Source organism: Xenopus laevis, chromosome 7S (genome assembly GCF_017654675.1).
Source record: "Xenopus laevis strain J_2021 chromosome 7S, Xenopus_laevis_v10.1, whole genome shotgun sequence".
Lineage (NCBI taxonomy): Eukaryota > Metazoa > Chordata > Amphibia > Anura > Pipidae > Xenopus > Xenopus laevis.
Window position 1 is genome coordinate 111963560 of NC_054384.1, and position 25081 is coordinate 111988640.

General features: G+C 46.5%; 1 protein-coding gene across 1 annotated transcript; it reads right to left on the reverse strand.

Annotated features, from left to right (window-relative positions):
* Positions 1-373: 373 nt before the first annotated feature.
* padi2.S (peptidyl arginine deiminase, type II S homeolog) lies at positions 374-24289 on the reverse strand. The gene is made up of 16 exons (NM_001086900.1): positions 24165-24289; positions 12117-12300; positions 11950-12022; positions 10196-10257; positions 9671-9788; positions 9471-9596; positions 9017-9180; positions 7856-7959; positions 7443-7554; positions 7074-7181; positions 5464-5615; positions 3776-3920; positions 3594-3687; positions 2184-2260; positions 1856-1984; positions 374-1218 (listed from the first exon to the last, which is right to left on the reverse strand). The coding sequence occupies exons 1-16, from the start codon at positions 24260-24262 to the stop codon at positions 982-984; spliced, it is 1983 nt and encodes a 660-aa protein (NP_001080369.1). The 5' UTR covers positions 24263-24289; the 3' UTR covers positions 374-981.
* Positions 24290-25081: the final 792 nt, after the last annotated feature.

Below are 25081 nucleotides of genomic sequence, written 5' to 3' on the forward strand. Positions count from 1 at the left end.
TCCTGTCTGACCATGGGAAAGAGAACAGCCCAGGAGCAGGAAGTACAGAGAATCAGAGCTCTGTACCTGGGTAAGTACTGGGGGAGATTGGATTCACTTACCCAGGGGGAGGTTCCTGTCTGACCATGGGAAAGAGAACAGCCCAGGAGCAGGAAGTACAGAGAATCAGAGCTCTGTACCTGGGTAAGTACTGGGGGAGATTGGATTCACTTACCCAGGGGGAGGTTCCTAGATAGAAGAATCCTGTTCCTTAGGCATAAAATATCGATAGTTGTGGGGCAGGGACTTGGGCTAAATTCATTGGGGCTTGATAAGGGATAAGCAGGGGGGCACCAAAGGCAGAAAGGAAGGAAATTAAAGGCACAGAACGCAACACAATGAAAGTTTTATTACAGAAAACAAACAGAACTTGTTCCTGGAATAACGAGTTAGTAAAGGAAATGATTGGTTATAGAGGCACTTTAGGAATAAGGGGCGGAGCTTGGCAGGACCCTTTTTTTCTTACACTATATCTCTGCAATAAAGGTGAGTTACATGTGGTTCTATGGGCACTTACGGAACCAGGGCTGTTACCCATAGCAACCAATCAGCAGTTCTCTCCACTTCCTCCATGAGCCACTAGTTCTCAGGGGTTGCAGGGAGTTGTTATGTACACGGCTAATGTACATGACTGGTGGGATGTATATAGTGGGGGGGAGGGGTATATAGGAAAAGGTATGCTGCCAGATTATGAGGTCCAAGCCTCGCCCCAATTAGAGACTGGGAATCTCCTCTAGCCCCATTGGTTGATAACTATAGGCTTCAATATATAGAGAGGTGACATTGCAAATGAGGAGGTGTCTCAGGCCAAGGTCCCTTTAAGGCACAAAACTAATAGGATGTTGAGTGCAGGGACCCAACAGTAATGGGACTCCCTGCATCACTCCCTGCAGCTCAAAGAGCCATTGTGCCGAGATACAGGTCCCCTGCCAGATCCACATTTTACGGCTCCTCCATCTGCCACCAGGGGAACGGGAATGGCTTCCGACGCGTGTTTGTTCCGCAGTGCACCTCCCCCAGCTTCTTGTGGTACGACACAAAGTCATCTATAAAGGTGCAGTTCAACTGCAGCGGCTTCATCATCGACACCATATAATCCTCCAGGCAGCAGCTTTCATTGATAACCGGCCCCAAGGGTTTGGGGATCCCCAGCTCCTTTCCCAGAACTAACATATTCACCTACACAACAGAGAGACACCAAGATATTATATATACATACATATATATATATATATATATATATATATATATATACACACACACACAGACTGGATACCCCCCCCCCCACTGCCCTTACAGTAAAGAACCCCTTCCTATGCTGATGGTGAAATCTCCTTTCCTCCCCACCAATGAATCACTCATTCCCCTCTCTTGGTAGGGAATCCCATAACCTGACTGTCCTTACAGTAAAGAACCCCTTCCTATACTGATGGTGAAATCTCCTTTCCTCCCACCAATGAATCACTCATTCCCCCTCTCTTGGTAGGGAATCCCTTAACCTGACTGCCCTTACAGTAAAGAACCCCTTCCTATGCTGATGGTGAGATCTCCTTTCCTCCCCACCAATGAATCACTCATTCCCCCTCTCTTGGTAGGGAATCCCATAACCTGACTGTCCTTACAGTAAAGAACCCCTTCCTATGCTGATGGTGAAATCTCCTTTCCTCCCCACCAATGAATCACTCATTCCCCCTCTCTTGGTAGGGAATCCCATAACCTGACTGTCCTTACAGTAAAGAACCCCTTCCTATGCTGATGGTGAGATCTCCTTTCCTCCCCACCAATGAATCACTCATTCCCCTGTCAATATACTCACCATGCTTGGGAAGAAAGCAAGTGCTTGGCCGTCAGTCTCTAACCTGAACAGCGCTGGGATATCAATAATATCATCTTCGGTGAGGCCGAGCTCCTGCTTGAGGATGTTCCTATTCCAGTCGATACAATGCTTCAAACACATGGAGATAACAGAGATCTTCACTCACTGGAACACTAACAATCCCAGTATTCCCTGTAATTCACATTCACCCCCCGCAGCACTCACAGATTTACTCACTGAATTTACTTCCCCAACTAATACTCCTGCCCCTGAGTTGGACTCTCAATCCTGATTCCTCTGAGAAACACAATGTTCTCTCATCACTCACCTGCACATAAAGGTTCTCCTTCAGTAATGAGTCAGTGGAGATGACTTTGGCAACTGTCCATCTCTTGCTTTCCTTCCCTTAAATGACACGAAAGATTATGTCTCCATGTTGTTCTGAGCAGCACACACCTAAACTGGTCTTTTGTGAGCCTCTCATTCTACTCAGTACTGGGGGAGATTCACTTACCCAGGGGGAGGTTCCTGTCTGACCATGGGAAAGAGAACAGCCCAGGAGCAGGAAGTACAGAGAATCAGAGCTCTGTACCTGGGTAAGTACTGGGGGAGATTGGATTCACTTACCCAGGGGGAGGTTCCTGTCTGACCATGGGAAAGAGAACAGCCCAGGAGCAGGAAGTACAGAGAATCAGAGCTCTGTACCTGGGTAAGTACTGGGGGAGATTCACTTACCCAGGGGGAGGTTCCTGTCTGACCATGGGAAAGAGAACAGCCCAGGAGCAGGAAGTACAGAGAATCAGAGCTCTGTACCTGGGTAAGTACTGGGGGAGATTGGATTCACTTACCCAGGGGGAGGTTCCTGTCTGACCATGGGAAAGAGAACAGCCCAGGAGCAGGAAGTACAGAGAATCAGAGCTCTGTACCTGGGTAAGTACTGGGGGAGATTCACTTACCCAGGGGGAGGTTCCTGTCTGACCATGGGAAAGAGAACAGCCCAGGAGCAGGAAGTACAGAGAATCAGAGCTCTGTACCTGGGTAAGTACTGGGGGAGATTCACTTACCCAGGGGGAGGTTCCTGTCTGACCATGGGAAAGAGAACAGCCCAGGAGCAGGAAGTACAGAGAATCAGAGCTCTGTACCTGGGTAAGTACTGGGGGAGATTCACTTACCCAGGGGGGAGGTTCCTGTCTGACCATGGGAAAGAGAACAGCCCAGGAGCAGGAAGTACAGAGAATCAGAGCTCTGTACCTGGGTAAGTACTGGGGGAGATTGGATTCACTTACCCAGGGGGAGGTTCCTGTCTGACCATGGGAAAGAGAACAGCCCAGGAGCAGGAAGTACAGAGAATCAGAGCTCTGTACCTGGGTAAGTACTGAGGGAGATTCACTTACCCAGGGGGAGGTTCCTGTCTGACCATGGGAAAGAGAACAGCCCAGGAGCAGGAAGTACAGAGAATCAGAGCTCTGTACCTGGGTAAGTACTGGGGGAGATTCACTTACCCAGGGGGAGGTTCCTGTCTGACCATGGGAAAGAGAACAGCCCAGGAGCAGGAAGTACAGAGAATCAGAGCTCTGTACCTGGGAAAGTACTGGAGGGATTGGACTCCTGACAGGTTTAGTTATAAATGTCCAAGACAAGTTCTCAACACTGCAACTCCTGACAAAGGCAGCTGAATGCACTTGCACAATAGATTATTATATTATAATAGACTATTTTAGAGAGAACTCCCACTCACCCTGAAACAATGTGGCGTCTCCGTGTCCCTCGTCTTTCTTCTGTCGGAAAAGCTGGAAACAAGTGACCGGACTGGAGAGGAGAAGCCGGAATCCCTGCCAATGGACACGACAGTGTAAGAAAGAGCTGGATAAACGTTTTTGGGACCCAGTGCAGTGAGAGCCCATATTCAGGGGTACATACCTTTTTATCAGCTGTTGGTACAAAGGTCATAAACTCGTCCACGTGACCCACAAACAGCCAATCAGTGTAGAGCTCAATTGGCGACTGTACCCGTTGGGCATAAAGAAAGTCTCGTACTGCTTTGGTCATCCGCCGCCCAGAAGAGCTGTGTGTGGGGCAAATTATTACTATTGAAATACGCAGACTGCACTGGTTCCTGTGTTGCCATGTAATGTTAGAATTTTATTCTATTTTTAATAAAAATTTCCTCCAGTGCAGTGGCTCTATTGATATGCAAAATAGTCCTCCAATGAGAATCCCGGCTGATCTGTATCAATCTGGCTCCATGTTCTTTGTTCCTGCAACTGGAGTTGGAAGCTTTAAGCCCAGTTTCCCAGCACTGAACAAGTCTGTCCTTTATCCTCATGTCTCATTCCAGTGTCATATAATGAAGAACAGACGTAATATAATTATCTCTATATGTACGATAAAGATGCCTGACATGGGGCTGGGAATATAATCTGTATTCTGATTGGTCAATTCTCTTGCATCTTTAATTAAGTTCTTTCTTCAACTTCTTTAAAGAATTGGGGGATTCCGATAAACGATAAATATATAAATTATATCCAGCTCATCCCTTTAACTGGGCAATGGGCGTCCTCTCCTAGTATATATGTGTCCTTAGCAGTGAGCCCAGATCAGAGGGCATCAGATTGCGAGTTCTTTGGTTGGCTTGTATACATGCTTATTAGTGAACAGGCCCCTAAGCTCAGGTCACAGACATCACCCAGACTGAGCATGTGCAGTAGCTTTGCAAAATAAAAGATGCCAATGTGGGCATTTCATGGGCATTGATTCTCTTTTTTTTTGGACCTTTGGTGGCTTTGGGCTGAAGAATCAAACATTCTCGATCTACTCTTTTTTTATGCTTTAGTTTCCCTTTAAAGGCAGAGCGAGTCAGACGGAGCATGGGTGGGAATTCCAGAGAAAGGGGCGGAGCTCTAAGGAAGTGTAAATGTGAGTATGAGTGGAGGGAATGAGTAAGGAGGGGACGGCTGAGTTACAGGGGACAATACATCATAAGGAGAGTGAATCAGAATTTTAGTGGCATTCGGGAAAGATTCCTTAGGGCTTACCACAGCGCCCCCTAGTTTCCTATAGGGGTTGCCACAAACTAATTATAGATGCGAGAAAATTCACCAATGAGAATTCTGCTGATCACAAACATGATTATAAATGCATAAGAACCGACCAGTGAGAATGATTCCCAGCTCTGTGTCAGGCATCTTTATCGTACATATAGAGATAATTATATTACATCTGTTCTTCATTATATGACACTGGAATGAGACATGAGGATAAAGGACAGACTTGTTCAGTGCTGGGAAACTGGGCTTAAAGCTTCCAACTCCAGTTGCAGGAACAAAGAACATGGAGCCAGATTGATACAGATCAGCCGGGATTCTCATTGGAGGATTTTTTTGCATTTTAAATCAGTTGCTGGCTAAGGAGATTTGGGGAAAAGTTTAGTAGAAGTGCAATATTGCTTTGAGAATACAAACGTGATGTTGCTGGACTACAGCTCCCAGCATCCCTCAGTCTTCATTATTTGTTACATTATTCTAGGACTTGTATCATGGGGCATCTTCCAAGGCAGAGCACAGGGGGTGGAAAACACATTCCCCCACCCACATGCCCCTCCTCCTTACGTGGGGAAGCTGCTCCCAATCAAAATGCGCCCCAGGGGATAATTCTTCCCATTCGCCGTTACTGGGGGGCTGACTTCCAGGTTCCCAAATGAGTCCAGGCTGGTCACTTCGGAAGAGGCTGCAAGTTTAGTCACGTATCCAAAGTCCGGACCCTGAAATGAGGCAAAATAAATAGGAAATTAACTTCTGGTATCATCACAGTGAGCCCAGAACCGATCCAAATCTGCATTTGTACTACGGGGATGCTCTGGGCCCTGCATTTGTACTACGGGGACGCTCTGGGCCCTGCATTTGTACTGAGGGGACGCTCTGTGCTCTGCATTTGTACTGAGGGGACGCTCTGTGCTCTGCATTTGTACTGAGGGGACGCTCTGGGCTCTGCATTGTACTGAGGGGACGCTCTGGGCTCTGCATTTGTACTGAGGGGACGCTCTGGGCCCTGCATTTGTACCGCAGAAATGCCGTTGGCTCTGCATTTGTACTGCGGGGATGCTCTGGGCTCTGCATTTGTACCTCTGATATATGGAGAGCTGAACAATGGAGTTGCTGTTGCACTGCTGAGACACTATAGGGCTTGGTTATGAATGTGACCACAATACAGTATATTATACAGAGATACTTGTGCTGCAACATGGCACCACTGCACTAGTTCTAGCAGCTTTGATGAACCACATGAACATACCAGTACTGGACATGAGGGGACCCTGGAGAGAACAGATTTGTGGCCCCTACAGATACAACAATCCTGTGCATTGATTCACAGTATATGGCAATAGGTGGGTGATATTAGTGAATGTGGGGGTCTGGCTGTGCAGGACGGACTCAAGTGAAACAGAAGTCCCAGGGCTGACACTCTATTTAGCCACAGGCAAATGTAACCAGAGAGCGTTTCTGGGGGCAGATTATTAATGAGGTGTCATACAGGGATTACCCCGTAACCGGAGCAGCTGCTGAGCCAGAGAACCAGCAAAGAAGGGCCCCTCTAGTGCCAAATCTCCCGCATGGACACAGGGTACTAACTGGGACAAAGAGGCAGAGATTCCGCAGATAAATTGCCCCCCGCCAGGCTAAAATTCTCATTCGCTGACACAAACGGCGGCCTGTGTGCGCGTATCGAGTGTCTGCGGCGGATCCGGTGACTGGTTTCCCCACAGCCGCATCTCCTATTCCCATTCTGGGTGAGAACGACTCCAAACAGGTGATCTGTGTGCGTCTGAAATTCATTCCCTCATTAATCCCTGTCACAACCTGCAGGCTGAGCAAAATGCCAGTGCAGCCCCCAGTGTGTCATTACTCAGGATCACATGGATGGGGGGGGGGATGAAACAAGTCACACACAGGGCACATTCCTGGCACAATACGCACACGGGCAAAGAAAGGGGCTCATTTATTGCTGACACGGACACCATGTTATTGGCCACTTTGATTTCCCAGCATTCCTGGTGTTAGAGCTCTGGGATGCAGTGCACATTATTCAGTCAGCACAATAAGTCTACGAAGTCCAATGCCTGCCCAAATGTGCTCATTGTCCCCCGGGCACCATTAGGGACCCCAATATTAGAATCATGTACCCGGCACTAGACATCACTTACAGACCCATCAAAACTTACCAGCAGATTCCGGACAGGAAAATCCTTCAGCCCCCGGTCTCGTGGCGAGTCCAGCACCACAGGGAAGCTCTTGTGCGGAGCATGGATGTACCCAAATTCAATCTCATCCTATGGGGGGGGACAACACATGGTTACAGAGTTACAGAGGGGGGGACACCAAAGAAATTCTTTCTGCCCCACCCCTCTTATAATATGTGTGATGTCACAATTATGATTGATACAACAATTGAGATTGATGTCATAATTTTCGGACCCCCAGGGTTGTGTTCAATCAACCACCATTAAAGACCAGTGATGAATTCCTGCACCCCTTGTCCAATCACAGTAGGATTAGCGCCTCTGCTGGTGAATAACGGTAACGGCACCTACCTGCATCCAACGGTCTCCACGGTTCACATCCTGGAAGCAGATCTTGATGTTGCAGTTGGCTTCACTGACGAGCCTCTTGATGGCCTTTAGGAAGAAAAGATTGTCCTTCACACTGGAGGGGGGGGGCAAAAGGGGAGTCATTAATGAGAAGAAGCAGAGACATATTCTCTCTCGTCCTAGTCCCATTGAGAGAGGTGGAGATTTAGGGTGCCCATCTGTGGCGGGAGGGTAACAATGGAGCCACAATTCTATCAGCTGGGACAAATGGTGCTGGAATACAACCCCCCCCTCCTCAGGTCCAGTTTATGCAACTGGGGTTCAGCCAATGTTTTAGTTTTCAGTTTCAATTGGGGGTGTTTTATACACAGAATCCCATTAAAGGGGATTTTGTTTGCCTTTAAAACAAGTATTACCTGCATACAAAAACATCTATGGGCTGTAAGGTGTTTGGGGTGATGATCAGAGGAGCCATGCGGAAGGTGACCACATCTGTAAATATTGGGGTGTCGGGGATCCCCTGCAAGAAAACAATGGGAATATATCAGTAGGAGGCAGCAATTTACTAGACAAAAACTTTTCCTTGTGCCCCAACTCTGTCCCACCTTGGCTTCTATAATATTCCCTCCAGCAGCCTCTACCTAATCCAGTCCTGCCTTCACCCCACTATGGACTCCTTCCCATCTTAACCTGACTCCACCAGGGATGCTTTCATCTCCATTATGTTGTCCACCTCCTCAGTTTGGGGAGCTCATGCCCTGTGCTACCTGACCCCATCAGCTGGTGCTATATCAATAAGGGAGGATCATGATGGCTGAAGCTGTATGGGTGAAACTGGAGCCGGTGGCTGCTCTGCATTGTGGAGACTGAGATCCTATTACTAGATTCCCCTCCACAGCCTGCCAATGAAGAATTGCAGGGTAAAGATAAATATTGGTGGAACCTGAGATGGAGCCAAAGCAAAGGGGTAATTGCAGGGTGTAAATCACCATGTTCATGGGTCTCACACAGAGGGAATATTTATGGGAGGGAGGTGCAGGTATGTCACTGTAAATCCCATAAAACACTATACAGGGCAATCTAGCAGCCAGTGAAACATGTATTGATTGGTCGGCTGAAGGTCACATGTTCTACCAGAGCTTCTGCAGACTGGGTGAAAGGACAGTTAGGTGTCCCACTGTCCCAATACCCTTCAGAAAACTTAGCATTTCCCCACTCAGGGAAGGGTGAGAATCTTTGAGAAATAATGACCATTGTTTTTTTTTTTTGGGGGGGGGGGGATAATTAGACAAATTCTGGGCTTTGTTTGGTGAGGGCCAACTCTGAAGGGCATAACAAGTAGGCTGTGAGGGTTTTAGCGTAATAACTAAAAGGACGTTGGGAAGGGAATCTGATTTTAACCTGAACTTGGTGCCGTCAAGAGAAAAAGCACAACCAACCAATCACGGTCGCACATCAAGATGGTCCCTGTGTTCATCTGAACAATCCATCAGTGTCTGGTTCCTCCCACCAGGACAAGCAAATCAAACCCACCCAGAGCCACCAGTCTTCTGTCAACCCAAACAACACTCTCCTACCTGCCCCATGGACTCCAGAAGGCTGACTTTGATAGACACCAGCCCATTGAATGATTCATCTGGGAACTGCAAACCTTCCACAAAGAACTGCAGCTGATTGGTTCCTGAGTAGCGGGCCTTGTAGAACAGCTTCTGCTTGCCCAGAACATGGCTATAAATCGTATCTGTGGAGAGAACAGGTCATTACTTGGTTTGGTCAAACATCAGGATGGGATTCCTGCAGAGCCAACACTTCCCACCATACCAAGTTCTTGTGAGGGATGGATCAATTCCCAAGTGTAGGGGCCAAGGGATCATAAACACTGAGGGCCATAGGAGTCTCTTTGAGGGCCACATCCAGCCCAGGAACCTCCAGTTGGTCAGCCCTGCTCTATAGCAATAAGGAGTATCTCTCTGACAGAAACATGGTGCATCATGGAACACATTTAATGGTGGAGCAAAAGAGACAACTCACTTTGGTAGTGAAAGACTCCCAGATTCCCGGAGTCGGATGCAGAGATGTAGAGCAGCATGTGATACCCGTTGGGAAGCTTCTCGGGCCCCTGAATCCGGAGATACATAGGGGACATGTCCAGTAGATCTGGGGGAAGGGATAGTAATGAGAATGAAATATTCCCCTATAATGAGCGTTAGTGGGGACGGAGACTTCGTTACCTTCTTTGCTCATCATAATATTATCCCCCCCATCAACGGAGCGGGCAAACAGACTGTCCTTGTCACAGTTCACCAGGAGAACGGCTCCTTGCCCCTTAGGGCCCCAAGTCCACGAGGCCTGAAACAGGAGAATAATCTCAGCACCAATGGCTCCGTCTCCTGGGACCCCGCGTATCAGAGGCTCCTCAGAGTCAGCTTGGGCCCCGTGTAGTCATTTAAGGGCCACACAAGCTGCAAATCTTAATAACTTGCCCTCCTGTCAACAACTGAAGGGCCACAGATTGGATAACACAGGGGCGACAGTGTCATTATGCCTGGGTCCCACCAAGGACACCCAGGAAACAGCGTAGGGACAATTACCCAATAAAAGCCAAGCGTCCAGACTCTGGGAATCCTGTCCCAACTGTAAACAGCGACCTTGGGATCAAGCGCCAGGTACCGGGAGTCAGAGAGGGTTTATTTTTATGGTCTGGTCTCCCAGCCCCCGACACAACTCCCTGCAATTAGTCACCTGCAAGTAACTACCTTGTGTGGATTGTTCTTCTCCACGACCCCATCACGGTCTGCGTCAACATCCAATGAGATCTCTGTAAGAGAGGAAAATGTCACTGCCATCTCCCAGCATGCTCAGTCACTGGTACTTGCTAACGGAGGATCTGCTGAGTTATAGTGCAGCAACATGAGCCCCCCAAAAAGAAACGTTTGCAGCCTCCTCATTTTAGTTTTGATTAATGCCCCTTCCCAGCTCCCAACCTCAACTTTTTCCAATACACCTTAATCCAGTTTAAATCTCAGCTCTGAACTTCCTGTCTGACCATGGGAAAGAGAACAGCCCAGGAGCAGGAAGTACAGAGAATCAGAGCTCTGTACCTGGGTAAGTACTGGGGGAGATTGGATTCACTTACCCAGGGGGAGGTTCCTGTCTGACCATGGGAAAGAGAACAGCCCAGGAGCAGGAAGTACAGAGAATCAGAGCTCTGTACCTGGGTAAGTACTGGGGGAGATTGGATTCACTTACCCAGGGGGAGGTTCCTGTCTGACCATGGGAAAGAGAACAGCCCAGGAGCAGGAAGTACAGAGAATCAGAGCTCTGTACCTGGGTAAGTACTGGGGGAGATTGGATTCACTTACCCAGGGGGAGGTTCCTGTCTGACCATGGGAAAGAGAACAGCCCAGGAGCAGGAAGTAGAGTTTCCATTACCCAAGGAAGGTTCCTAGTGGGATGTAAATGGGCTTCAACCCAAACTGATTTACAATTACTACTTAGTAAATGAGACCCAACATATAATCCCATTGATCTAAGGGCAAGTCAGGTAAGGGTGAATAGGAATCTTTATAGGGGAAGGAAACAGTGATATTCTACCCGGACCCCCTGCCTGTGCCCTTGAGCAGGAGGTGTCCCGGTGAATCTGACTGAGTGGCTGAATATCACAGAGTCGGGTTTCTCCAAAGCCCAAACACAGAGACAATCCCTCAGCTGTGGCCCCTTCTCAGTTGGCAGCTGGTCCATAAAATATTTCCCTGAGTTCCAATAAAGACCATCACAAGCCAAGCACTAGCCGGAATTATCTGAGGAATTGCCAGTGCCAAGATAGTCTGGGCCCCAAACAGGGGGACACTGGAATCATTTGTGACTTTAATGGAGTTTGTGGCTTCCCAGTACCAACCTGGGGGCCCCCAGTAATGCATTTTGTAAGTCTGTTCTCTCTGCTTCACCCCATTCATTTTCCCGTATTTATATTTACTCGCATAGTATCAGTGTGTCTCTCTTCTCTACAGTCACTTTCCTGTCCTTCTCATTAGGTCCTTCCTCAGAGGAGCTTACAATCCAGTGGTTCAGGAGCCAGCTACCCTAGCAGGGGGTAATTGGACTGGGGGGTGGGGTAGCAGCTGTGATGACTGCATTTATTTATTGTTTGTAATTTGGGTTCCCTTGGCAGGGCCCCCCTGCTACTACTCACCTAGGATATTGCACAGGAATGTACAATATAGTGTCCTGATCCAGACTGAGCTTCAGAAAAGTCCCTGGTATTTCAAGTCTCAAGGTAAGTGTTGTATCTCTATATAGAACTGACCCAGGAATAACATAGGGAGAGAACCTCCCAAAATGCAAGTGACCTGGGAATAACATAAGGAGAGAACCTCCCAATACACAACTGACCTGGGGATAACATAGGGAGAAAACCACCCAAAATGCAACTGACCTGGGAATAACATAGGGAGAGAACCTTCCAATATGGGGCTGATTTGGGAATAACAGAGGGAGAGGAGCCACTTACCAACCCCAGTGAAATAGAATCCAGCCTTGTCTATAGGAGCATCTGAGCCATTGCCGTAATAAGCAAATGTGATCTGTAATGAGGAAAAGAGAAATAATTAAATGTATCAGGCAGTGCCACTTATTGGCAGCGGGTAGGTTATGTTTCTGGATGCCCCGGCCACTCACCTTCCCATCATTGGTCTCAGCGCTCGGTGCCAACATCTTTATTTCCACCAAACTCTCCTGGACCAGCGGCCAAAGCTTCTCCCCATTGAGCACTTTCTGTTGGGCTCGATCACTACCAAGGACTGAGACTTCGATATTCTGAGAGTGGTGCAAAGAGAACCATTGGGAACCAGCAGGTGCCCCCCTGTGAGAAACAAGGAGGGTCATTTGGCTCCTCTATAGGGACACAAGTTACAGCAAGTTCTATTCCACTTTCTCCTGGATAATAATATTGAAAGAGTCCAGGAAGGTTGAGTTGTGACCACTAGCCCCTCAGCAATGGCAGAACTACAACTCCCAGGTCCTTCCTAAAGGTGGCCATACACGGGCCAATAAAAGCTGCCGACAGACTGTGTCTTATTGGCCCGTGTATGGGGGCCCCCCGACGGGCTTCCCCGATCGAGATCTGGCCGAAATTCGGCCAGATCTCGATCGAATGGGACAGAAAATCCCGTCGGATCGCGGCCGCATCTGTTCGTTGATGCGGTCCCGTGATCCGACCGCCCGTTTGACGAATGCTAGGATCCGATCGTTGGGCCCTAGGGCCCACGATCGGATCTGCCCGATATTGCCCACCTCAAGGTGGGCATATCGGAGGGAGATCCGCTCGTTTGGCGACATCACCAAACGAGCGGATCTATCCATGTATGGCCACCTTAACTCACAGATGCTGGGAGTTTAGGATCCCCACTTGGGTTGCGAAATCAGCCAAGTCTCCCTGAGTTTGGTGACCCCGGATAAAAGCAACTGTGCATACCTCATTACTTTACTTATTGACTCCACCTACTCTACTCGAACGAGCAAACAGCTGCGCCGCAGCCCATATCGGATTGGTCAAGACTTGACTTGGTCTTTCCTATAACTCTCTCCAATCTGCTTCTCCACTGGGATAAGAAGAACCAACAAACATTTTAACCAATAGCAAACTTCTTTATGATCCCATCAAATTGTAAGCTCTGTGGGTCAGAGACCTCCTTCCTGTTTAACCCAATGCCTGCGCCGTCCAATAAACCTACAGTAGGAAATGTGCAGGGGTGTGGCTGAAGGTGGAAGATTTTGCTGAATAATCTGATCATTATTTGCACTGGGGGTTACCACTGATACAACATTATGTGGTGCTGGTGATTGGAGACACGAGGCAGGGAGGGGACGCAATGCAGTTGAAGGGAATTCCTTGCTCTGCTCATTTCGACACCCTCCGATGTCAAAATCTTTTGTTTGAGAACCACAAGAACTTCCCCACCAGAAACAAACCCAACCCAGTCCTCCTGCAGGTCACGTGACTTCATGAACGGTCAGTTATGTGTCAACTTCCCTTCATTGCAGCGACCCCAAGGTCAGTGGTTTCTCCTGTTCGTTACAAACAGAATTCTACGGAGAACTGACACTTGGGAAATATAAAGGGACAGTGTTGGACTGGGTCTCCCGGGGGGAACCTGAACTCCATGCACCTCATTGTAGAAATAAAAAAGAGCTGATGGGTTTGTTTATATATATATATAATACACAAAAGCCATGAATATCCTGTAAATTATATCCTTATAAACGGTGAGTTCTGATGTCATCAGTTATAAACCGTGAGTTCTGATGTCATTTCTGTCACATGACTCACTGAAACTTGTATATTATAATAAATAAAGTACCCCCAGTTGTACAATATGAGGATATTAGAAGTTACCTCGGAGTTCCATGACCTGTATAACTCAGCCTTCGGCCTCGTACTTTTATATGGTCATGAAACTCCTCGGTAACTTATAATATCCCTATATTTTACAAAAGGGGGTACTTTATTCACTATATAATACACAAAAGCCATGAATATCTTGTAAAATATATCCTTATAAACGGTGAGTTCTGATGTCATCAGTTATAAACGGTGAGTTCTGATGTCATTTTTGTCACATGACTCACTGAAACTTGTGTATTATAATAAATAAAGTACCTCCAGTTGCAAAATATGAGGATATTAGAAGTTACCTCAGAGTTTTTATATGGACATGAAACTCCTCGGTAACTTATAATATCCTTATATTTTACAAGAGGGGGTACTTTATTCACTATATATTTAGTTGTATAATCACATTTACTTTACAGCGCTACGCAATATGTTGGCGCTATATAATACATGTTAATGATAATAATAATAATAATAATAATAATAATAATAATAATAGGATATCCCCAATATGCCAGTCCGACTCAGGTGAGGCAGAAATTATAGCCCACAAGCAAGTGACCCCTGAACCCGTGATCAGGTTTCAGCAAAAAGGGGAGCAAATGTTCCCCAGAAACCCAAACGGATACGAGAACAACTCGTTGTGCAGAGAACCCAGCAGCGCCCCTAACAAGGTATTCCACGGCTCTCCACTCCCAAATAAGGCTGGCAGTTTTATATAATGTCATCAGCCCAGCGAGACATTAATTGCCTGGAATTCAGAGTGGGCTCATCGGACCTCTGCAAAGAAGTCACTTAGAACTAAGCCTTACAAATCCCGAGCAGGTTATTCCAATCCATCACTCCGAGCTGCTGGGGGTATCCTGATACTCGGCACTCACATGCTGACGGATCTCTCTCTTCTCGGGGATTACCAGGGGCACAGCTGCAAACCCCCCGGGACCCGCATCGACGTGCCAGGAATATGGATCTGTCTCCAGGGACATTTCACTGCTGATAGAGATCCAACAAAACCAAAGCTCAGCTATTAATTTGTCACTCATCCGCCACCAGCAACGTGTGGATAAATATTTCTATTCCCAGCGATTAAAGGGCACAACGTGCCAAATCCACACAGTGTCATCCGGACAAATTTAAAGGGACAGTGCAGTCTGAGAAATCCCAGAAAACAAAGTTTGTGTAGCAAGATAAGGAAACTACAGAGGGAAAGTTCCCCTTAAAACTACATTTTAGACACTAGAAAGTGAACTTCTGACTCAATTTAGAATTATATTTTTTTCAAGGGGCATTTCACCTTTTAGTTAGATTTTAGTATATTATAGAATGGCCAATTGGTGTTCATTATTTATTTTTTATAGTTTTTAAATGATTGCCTTTTTCTTCTAACTCTTTCCAGCTTTTAAAAAGGGGGTCACTGACCCCATCTAAAAAAACAAATTCTTTGTAAGGCTACAAATGTATTGTTACTTTTTATTACTCATCTTTCTATTCAGGCCTCTCCTATTCATATTCCAGTCTCTTATTCAAACCAGCGCTTGGTTACTAGGGTCGCGACTCATTAAAGGAAAACTATACCCCCCAAACAATGTAGGTCTCTATTAAAAGATACTGAGTAAAACAGCTCATGTGTAAAACCCTGCTTCATGTAAATGAACCATTATCATAATAATATACTTTTCTAGTAGTATGTGCCATTGGGTAATCATAAATAGAAAATTGCCATTTTAAAAAATAAGGGCCGCCCCCTGAGATCGTAAGATTCACTGTGCTCACATACAAACCACATGTAAGGTCACATGAGCCAATTAACAGACAGAGTTGTGTCTTTTCCTTCCTCACTTCTTCCTGTTACAGTTAGTGTTGTAGTATTTCTGGTCAGGTGATCTCTGAGGCAGCACAGATAGAGTCACGAAATGGTGGTTCAAGGCAAGAGATGTAAAAGGGCAATATTTATGTAAATATATGTTCCAGTTTGGTAAGATTCTTTAATATGTCATTCAATTTGATATAAACTATCTGTTGCTTAAGTATTCATTTTGGGGGTATAGTTTTCCTTTAACAACCTAGTGATCAGATTTCCGCATGCAGAGCAGTGCAGCACAATGTGTTTAGACTTATTCTACTCATTCTACACATGAACATAATAGGGTTAAACTCAGGGGTCACACTCGGGGGACTTCGACTTTAAGGCATCCTGCGAGAGATTCTGGCAGAAGGTTGGTGTGCGAGCGTATAAAGCAACGAAACGTGATATTGCCGCACTCGGGAAGCTGACTATTCAAATGAGACCCAGATGGAAATGGCGTTGGTACATATGAGCTTCTCATGTTCTCCCAGGAACCCGAGTGTCAGACAACTGCGCCCCCATCCCATGCGCTCACAGCTTCCCGTGGTGACGGAATCCTGCAATCAGGGAATTCTGAGCAAAATATTTGCTACTGGGAAGGCTGTAATTCCACACAGGAATGTACTGATACCAAACCCAGTGTCTAAAGGGCAAGTGAACCCAAAATAAATGTATAGTGAAACCTTATGTAATTCTGTGCAACTTCCCAATATCCATTCATTCTGCCTTCTCACCGTCACTCATGTAACTGCTATTGTTTGTCACTGTCGGAGTCAGAGGCAGCAGTGCAGAGAAAGGGACAGACACAATGACAGTTACACAGAACTATAAACCCAGTGAGAATGAGGAATGAATGGATATTGGGAAGTTGTATCAGGAGTCAGAAGCAGCAGTGCAGAGAAGAGAAAGGGACAGACACAATGACAGTTACACAGAACTATAAACCCAGTGAGAATGAGGAATGAATGGATATTGGGAAGTTGTATCAGGAGTCAGAAGCAGCAGTGCAGAGAAGAGAAAGGGACAGACACAATGACAGTTACACAGAACTATAAACCCAGTGAGAATGAGGAATGAATGGATATTGGGAAGTTGTATCAGGAGTCAGAAGCAGCAGTGCAGAGAAGAGAAAGGGACAGACACAATGACAGTTACACAGAACTATAAACCCAGTGAGAATGAGGAATGAATGGATATTGGGAAGTTGTATCAGGAGTCAGAAGCAGCAGTGCAGAGAAAGGGACAGACACAATGACAGTTACACAGAACTATAAACCCAGTGAGAATGAGGAATGAATGGATATTGGGAAGTTGTATCAGGAGTCAGAAGCAGCAGTGCAGAGAAAGGGACAGACACAATGACAGTTACACAGAACTATAAACCCAGTGAGAATGAGGAATGAATGGATATTGGGAAGTTGTATCAGGAGTCAGAAGCAGCAGTGCAGAGAAGAGAAAGGGACAGACACAATGACAGTTACACAGAACTATAAACCCAGTGAGAATGAGGAATGAATGGATATTGGGAAGTTGTGTCAGGAGTCAGAAGCAGCAGTGCAGAGAAGAGAAAGGGACAGACACAATGACAGTTACACAGAACTATAAACCCAGTGAGAATGAGGAATGAATGGATATTGGGAAGTTGTATCAGGAGTCAGAAGCAGCAGTGCAGAGAAGAGAAAGGGACAGACACAATGACAGTTACACAGAACTATAAACCCAGTGAGAATGAGGAATGAATGGATATTGGGAAGTTGTATCAGGAGTCAGAAGCAGCAGTGCAGAGAAGAGAAAGGGACAGACACAATGACAGTTACACAGAACTATAAACCCAGTGAGAATGAGGAATGAATGGATATTGGGAAGTTGTATCAGGAGTCAGAAGCAGCAGTGCAGAGAAGAGACAGACACAATGACAGTTACACAGAACTAGAAACCCAGTGAGAATGAGGAATGAATGGATATTGGGAAGTTGTATCAGGAGTCAGAGGCAGCAGTGCAGAGAAGAGAAAGGGACAGACACAATGACAGTTACACAGAAACTATAAACCCAGTGAGAATGAGGAATGAATGGATATTGGGAAGTTGTATCAGGAGTCAGAGGCAGCAGTGCAGAGAAAGGGACAGACACAATGACAGTTACACAGAACTATAAACCCAGTGAGAATGAGGAATGAATGGATATTGGGAAGTTGTATCAGGAGTCAGAAGCAGCAGTGCAGAGAAGAGAAAGGGACAGACACAATGACAGTTACACAGAACTATAAACCCAGTGAGAATGAGGAATGAATGGATATTGGGAAGTTGTGTCAGGAGTCAGAAGCAGCAGTGCAGAGAAGAGAAAGGGACAGACACAATGACAGTTACACAGAACTATAAACCCAGTGAGAATGAGGAATGAATGGATATTGGGAAGTTGTATCAGGAGTCAGAAGCAGCAGTGCAGAGAAGAGAAAGGGACAGACACAATGACAGTTACACAGAACTATAAACCCAGTGAGAATGAGGAATGAATGGATATTGGGAAGTTGTATCAGGAGTCAGAAGCAGCAGTGCAGAGAAGAGAAAGGGACAGACACAATGACAGTTACACAGAACTATAAACCCAGTGAGAATGAGGAATGAATGGATATTGGGAAGTTGTATCAGGAGTCAGAAGCAGCAGTGCAGAGAAGAGACAGACACAATGACAGTTACACAGAACTAGAAACCCAGTGAGAATGAGGAATGAATGGATATTGGGAAGTTGTATCAGGAGTCAGAGGCAGCAGTGCAGAGAAGAGAAAGGGACAGACACAATGACAGTTACACAGAACTATAAACCCAGTGAGAATGAGGAATGAATGGATATTGGGAAGTTGTATCAGGAGTCAGAGGCAGCAGTGCAGAGAAAGGGACAGACACAATGACAGTTACACAGAACTATAAACCCAGTGAGAATGAGGAATGAATGGATATTGGGAAGTTGTATCAGGAGTCAGAAGCAGCAGTGCAGAGAAGAGAAAGGGACAGACACAATGACAGTTACACAGAACTATAAACCCAGTGAGAATGAGGAATGAATGGATATTGGGAAGTTGTGTCAGGAGTCAGAAGCAGCAGTGCAGAGAAGAGAAAGGGACAGACACAATGACAGTTACACAGAACTATAAACCCAGTGAGAATGAGGAATGAATGGATATTGGGAAGTTGTATCAGGAGTCAGAAGCAGCAGTGCAGAGAAGAGAAAGGGACAGACACAATGACAGTTACACAGAACTATAAACCCAGTGAGAATGAGGAATGAATGGATATTGGGAAGTTGTATCAGGAGTCAGAAGCAGCAGTGCAGAGAAGAGAAAGGGACAGACACAATGACAGTTACACAGAACTATAAACCCAGTGAGAATGAGGAATGAATGGATATTGGGAAGTTGTATCAGGAGTCAGAAGCAGCAGTGCAGAGAAGAGACAGACACAATGACAGTTACACAGAACTAGAAACCCAGTGAGAATGAGGAATGAATGGATATTGGGAAGTTGTATCAGGAGTCAGAGGCAGCAGTGCAGAGAAGAGAAAGGGACAGACACAATGACAGTTACACAGAACTATAAACCCAGTGAGAATGAGGAATGAATGGATATTGGGAAGTTGTATCAGGAGTCAGAGGCAGCAGTGCAGAGAAGAGAAAGGGACAGACACAATGACAGTTACACAGAACTATAAACCCAGTGAGAATGAGGAATGAATGGATATTGGGAAGTTGTATCAGGAGTCAGAAGCAGCAGTGCAGAGAAAGGGACAGACACAATGACAGTTACACAGAACTATAAACCCAGTGAGAATGAGGACTGAATGGATATTGGGAAGTTGTATCAGGAGTCAGAAGCAGCAGTGCAGAGAAGAGAAAGGGACAGACACAATGACAGTTACACAGAACTATAAAGCCCCAGAGACCCCCCCATGCCCCTTAGACTCCTCCCATTCAGAGTGGGTGTTGTCTCTTGAAAGGGACACTGTCATGGAAAAACAGTTTTTTTCCCCAAAACACATCAGTTAATAGTGCTGCTCCAGCAGAATTCTGCACTGAAATCCATTTCTCAAAAAAGCAAAGATTTTTTTTATATTTAATTTTTAAATCTGACATGGGGCTAGACATTTTGTCAATTTCCCAGCTGCCCCCAGTCATGTGACTTGTGCTCTGATAAACTTCAGTCACTCTTTACTGCTGTACTGCAAGTTGGAGTGATATCACCCCCCCCTTTTCCCCCCCAGCAGCCTAACAACAGAACAATGGGAAGGTAACCAGATAGCAGCTCCCTAACACAAGATAACAGCTGCCTGGTAGATCTAAGAACAACACTCAATAGTAAAATCCAGGTCCCACTGAGACCCATTCAGTTACATTGAGTAGGAGAAACAACAGGCTGCCAGAAAGCAGTTCCATCCTAAAGTGCTGGCTCTTTCTGAAATCACATGACCAGGCAAAATGAGCTGAGATGCACCTACACACCAATATTACAACTAAATACACTTGTTGCTTCAGGAATGACATTTTATATTGTACAGTGAATTATTTGCAGTGTAAACAGTGTCATTTAGAAATAAAAACTACACCATAAAAGTCCTGACAGAATCCCTTTAAATACAATGGTCAGTGTGACGATACAATTCTGATACAATGTAACACTTGGGGTGAGACTCTTTTGTACAGAAGTGGTGTAATTGGGGAGCAGCAAAGCCCTATGAACCCCCCCCTATTTGCCAACCTGACGCAACCCAATTGGCTAATTTCTACAAATTCATATTGTTTCGCAAAATGCAGAGCCAATCACAGGGCAGCTTTAGACACAAATACATTTTCACAATTTCCTTTCCTTCACCCAATTCTGTATCACAGTCTCTGGGACTCTGCACCGACAAACAGTGTCATGTTAGTGATGGGCCCTCCAGTAAATATAGTGAAAGGGAACATAAGGAAGTGATACTTTAAAGAAAGGGGGATATATACAGGGAACAGACTCCCAGCAGGGGTGGTAGGACTAATATAGTAAAGGAATAGGAGGGAGAGTGAAAGGGAACATAAGGAAGTGATACTTTACAGAAAGGGGGATAGATACAGGGAACAGACTCCCAGCAGGGGAGGTGGGACTAATACAGTAAAGGAATAGGAGGGAGAGTGAAAGGGAACATAAGGAAGTGATACTTTACAGAAAGGGGGATAGATACAGGGAACAGACTCCCAGCAGGGGTGGTAGGACTAATACAGTAAAGGAATAGGACGGAGAGTGAAAGGGGTATAGATACAGGGAACAAACTCCCAGCAGGGGTGGTAGGACTAATACAGAATAGGAGGGAGAGTGAAAGGGGGATAGATACCGGGAACAGACTCCCAGCAGGGGTGGTAGGACTAATACAGTAAAGGAATAAGAGGGAGAGTGAAAGGGGGATAGATACAGGGAACAGACTCCCAGCAGGGGTGGTAGGACTAATACAGTAAAGGAATAGGAGGGAGAGTGAAAGGGAACATAAGGAAGTGATACTTTACAGAAAGGGGGATAGATACAGGGAACAGACTCCCAGCAGGGGTGGTAGGACTAATACAGTAAAGGAATAGGACGGAGAGTGAAAGGGGTATAGATACAGGGAACAAACTCCCAGCAGGGGTGGTAGGACTAATACAGAATAGGAGGGAGAGTGAAAGGGGGATAGATACCGGGAACAGCCTCCCAGCAGGGGTGGTAGGACTAATACAGTAAAGGAATAAGAGGGAGAGTGAAAGGGGGATAGATACAGGGAACAGACTCCCAGCAGGGGTGTAGGACTAATACAGTAAAGGAATAGGAGGGGAGAGTGAAAGGGGGATAGATACAGGGAACAGACTCCCAGCAGGGGTGGTAGGACTAATACAGTAAAGGAATAGGAGGGAGAGTGAAAGGGAACATAAGGAAGTGATACTTTACAGAAAGGGGGATAGATACAGGGAACAGACTCCCAGCAGGGGTGGTGGGACTAATACAGTAAAGGAATAGGAGAGGAGGCTGATGACCTTGGTATGACAGAAGCAGCCTAATTAAGTACTTGACAAGAAAAGTGACCTGAAGCCAAAAAGCCAAGTGTGCTCCAATGCCCAATCTAGTGGTAGGCATTAAAATGTGCTACTTTGCGACTTGGGACAGTTCCACTGAGTAAGAGAAACAGTAGCTTATCAGAAAGCAGTTCCATTGTGCAGTGCTGCCTCTATGTGAGAGCTCACGGTCAGGCACAATCAACTGAGCTGGAGTCTATGTACCAATATTACAACTACATTTATTGTATAGAATAATCTATATGCAATTTTTGGGTACCTTCTCTAAAGGGTTAATTAGCTTGACCCCCAGGGTTTATTGGGGCTCATGCGTCTCAGTAAGAGGAACACACTGGTTACTGGAGGTGACACAGGGCTAAAGGGGGGCTATTTGTGCACCCGCAGGTTAGTTAAGGGCACATGGGGGTTACATTAGAATCTATAGGTCAGGGAGGCTGGTGGGTTTATTGGTTGTTTCCTTAGTGTAAATATGTGAGGGGTCAGGTAAGCCCCCCCCCCTGCAGGCGTTAATGTCACATCATAAACAGCTCAGTCTGTATCAGGTTTAATATGCGGGTCACGCGGGGTCACCGGCTGCTCCAGAGACGTCTCTCAGTATTGGGTTTAGTAATTCCGAGTCCTATTCCAGCCCAGGCACAATCAGCAAGGACCCAGGCTCGTCCCACACCCAAAACCATACAGGCAGCTTATGTGGCTCCTGGTGAAATTAGCCCTGAGGTGTGGGAATGTGGGAGGGACTTTAGACTGTAAGCTCATTGGTACAGGGAATGATGGAAATAGGAAGGTGCAGGGACTGATGGGAATGTGATAGGGACCTTAGATTGTAAGCTCACTGGGACAGGGACTGATGGGAATGTGATAGGGACCTTAGATTGTAAGCTCACTGGGACAGGGATTGATGGGAATGTGATAGGGACCTTAGATTGTAAGCTCACTGGGGCAGGGACTAATGGAAATAAAATAAGAAACAGATTGTAAATTCACTGGGGAAGGAGTGATAAGAATGTGATAGGGACCTTAGATTGTAAACTCACTGGGGCAGGGATTGATGGGAATGTGATGGGGACCTTAGATTGTAAACTCACTGGGACAGGGACTGATGGGAATGTGGGAGGGACTTTAGACTGTAAGCTCACTGGGGCAGGGAATGATGGAAATAGGAAGGTGCAGGGACTGATGGGAATGTGATAGGGACCTTAGATTGTAAGCTCACTGGGACAGGGACTGATGGGAATGTGATAGGGACCTTAGATTGTAAGCTCACTGGGACAGGGACTGATGGGAATGGGATAGGGACCTTAGATTGTAAACTCACTGGGACAGGGACTGATGGGAATGTGATGGGGACCTTAGATTGTAAACTCACTGGGACAGGGACTGATGGGAATGTGGGAGGGACTTTAGACTGTAAGCTCACTGGGGCAGGGAATGATGGAAATAGGAAGGTGCAGGGACTGATGGGAATGTGATAGGGACCTTAGATTGTAAGCTCACTGGGACAGGGACTGATGGGAATGTGATAGGGACCTTAGATTGTAAGCTCACTGGGACAGGGACTGATGGAAATAAAATAAGAAACAGATTGTAAGCTCAATGGTGCAGGCACTGATGGAAATAAAATAAGACTGATGGGAATGTGATAGGGACCTTAAATTGTAAGCTCACTGGGGCAGGGACTGATGGGAATCAAATTCTCAGAGGAAGCAGACCCTGCGGTAGCAGGGGGACCAGTATCTATAGTGGCCCCTTGAGGCCCTCATTAATATACAATTTCAATAAATATTGTCAATCTCTAGACATTTTGGGGGCCCAGTAGTATGTGGTTCTGTCAGTACAAATGTTACTCAGTAATATGACTTCCCTGTTAAACAGATAAATCCATTCAGTGTCAGTAATTAGCAAGTCCCTTCCCTCCCAGTTACACAAGAACAGAATCTCATGTCAGTGCCGGGTACTGCGGGGGCTGCGGGTTTAATTGGGGGGTTAGTTAGTGACACAGTGTTCAGGTTGGTAAATACAAGGCTAATTAGTGGCAGGTATTATAGTAAATACAGCACAGCAGGATTAGAGGACTAGTTAGTGGCAGGTGGTAAAACTCAGCTGTGCTGCTCATTAATATCAGTTCTGTACTATTTGCCCAATTACTCAGGGAACTAGTGAGCAGTTCACACCTGGGCAGTTACAGGTAAGTGGGCACTGGGGAGGGTGAGTGAGAGGCTGCAGGTAAGTAACAGGTAAGTAACAGGTAAGTAACAGGTAAGTGGGCAGTAGGGAGGGTGAGGGGGAGGGGGAGGCTGCAGGTAAGTGACAGGTAAGTGACAGGTAAGTGACAGGTAAGTGGGCAGTAGTGAGGCTGATGGTACCAGTGAGGGGTCGGGAGCAGTTGCACAGTTGCCCCAGGCAGGGAGGGCAGGACTTACCCCAGCACAGGGATAGATATAGAGGTGCCCAGCACATACACCTCCTCCTGTCTCTGCCCGCGGGCCAATCGCACGGTCCGGTTCTGAGGTTTCTGCATCTTGTTCCCTCCTGTGTCCGCTCTGCCTCCTGCCCAGCGACCTCTCTCCTCTCTGTCTCAGCATCTGCCCCAATATCCACACCCAAGCCACGCCCCCACCCGCCACTGGCCGCCCCGCCTGTCACTCACACTTCCTCCCTCCCCTCGTTCTGACCAGAGTCTCACAGACTCCGCTGATCTCCAGCCCCAGTATCAGTGAGAGCCACGCCCACTCCTCCCCTTTCTCTATAATATAACGAGTCATTAGGGCCCCTGGGATTGGCCCAGAACAACCTGCTGTCACGGGCTTTTCCCATAATCCTCAACGAGCAGGGCTCAGATTTCAGCTTTATTTGTAACAGCTGGGACTGATTGTGATACATTGTTACAGCCAGGGGGCGGGGTCTGCACTAATCCCTGGTTGCTAGGGTGCCTGAGTCTAGTTACCCCCTTATTCACTGTCACAAAGAGCTACAAACAGGGGGTTCTCTGTAGGTAATAGTTGCCATTCTTAGGATGCCCCCCATGTGCAAAGCTTAGTCCCTAAAGACTGTCACAAAGGATTGTGGGAGCTGTAGTTCAACTGCAGGAAACAAAGAAGTCTCTTTTCTCTCTGTGACCCAATGGCAAGACATAAGGAGCCTGAGTGTTGGATTAATATTGGGACTGGCACAAGCAGCCAATTCTTTGTTTCCCCCCACTCTTTCTTCCTACTCAGAAATGGGGCAGAACAATTGCTCCTCAGTACAGAGAGGGGTGTCAGTCTGTGCCAATCACTGTCTCTCACGTGGCCCTCCCTGTTATATACACCAGGGCACCTCCACATTCTCTTATTCTAAT

What these genes read in the sequence shown, in the direction of transcription:
- padi2.S (NM_001086900.1), bottom strand. Translation starts at nt 24,262, where the DNA reads ATGCAGAAACCTCAGAACCGGACCGTGCGATTGGCCCGCGGGCAGAGA. An exon ending in ATAGATGTTTTTGTATGCAG is followed by an intron (nt 7,555 to 7,855) that starts GTAATACTTGTT and finishes CCCCCCCTCCAG; the next exon opens with TGTGAAGGACAATCTTTTCT. An exon ending in GTGGAGACCGTTGGATGCAG is followed by an intron (nt 7,182 to 7,442) that starts GTAGGTGCCGTT and finishes CCCCCCCCATAG; the next exon opens with GATGAGATTGAATTTGGGTA.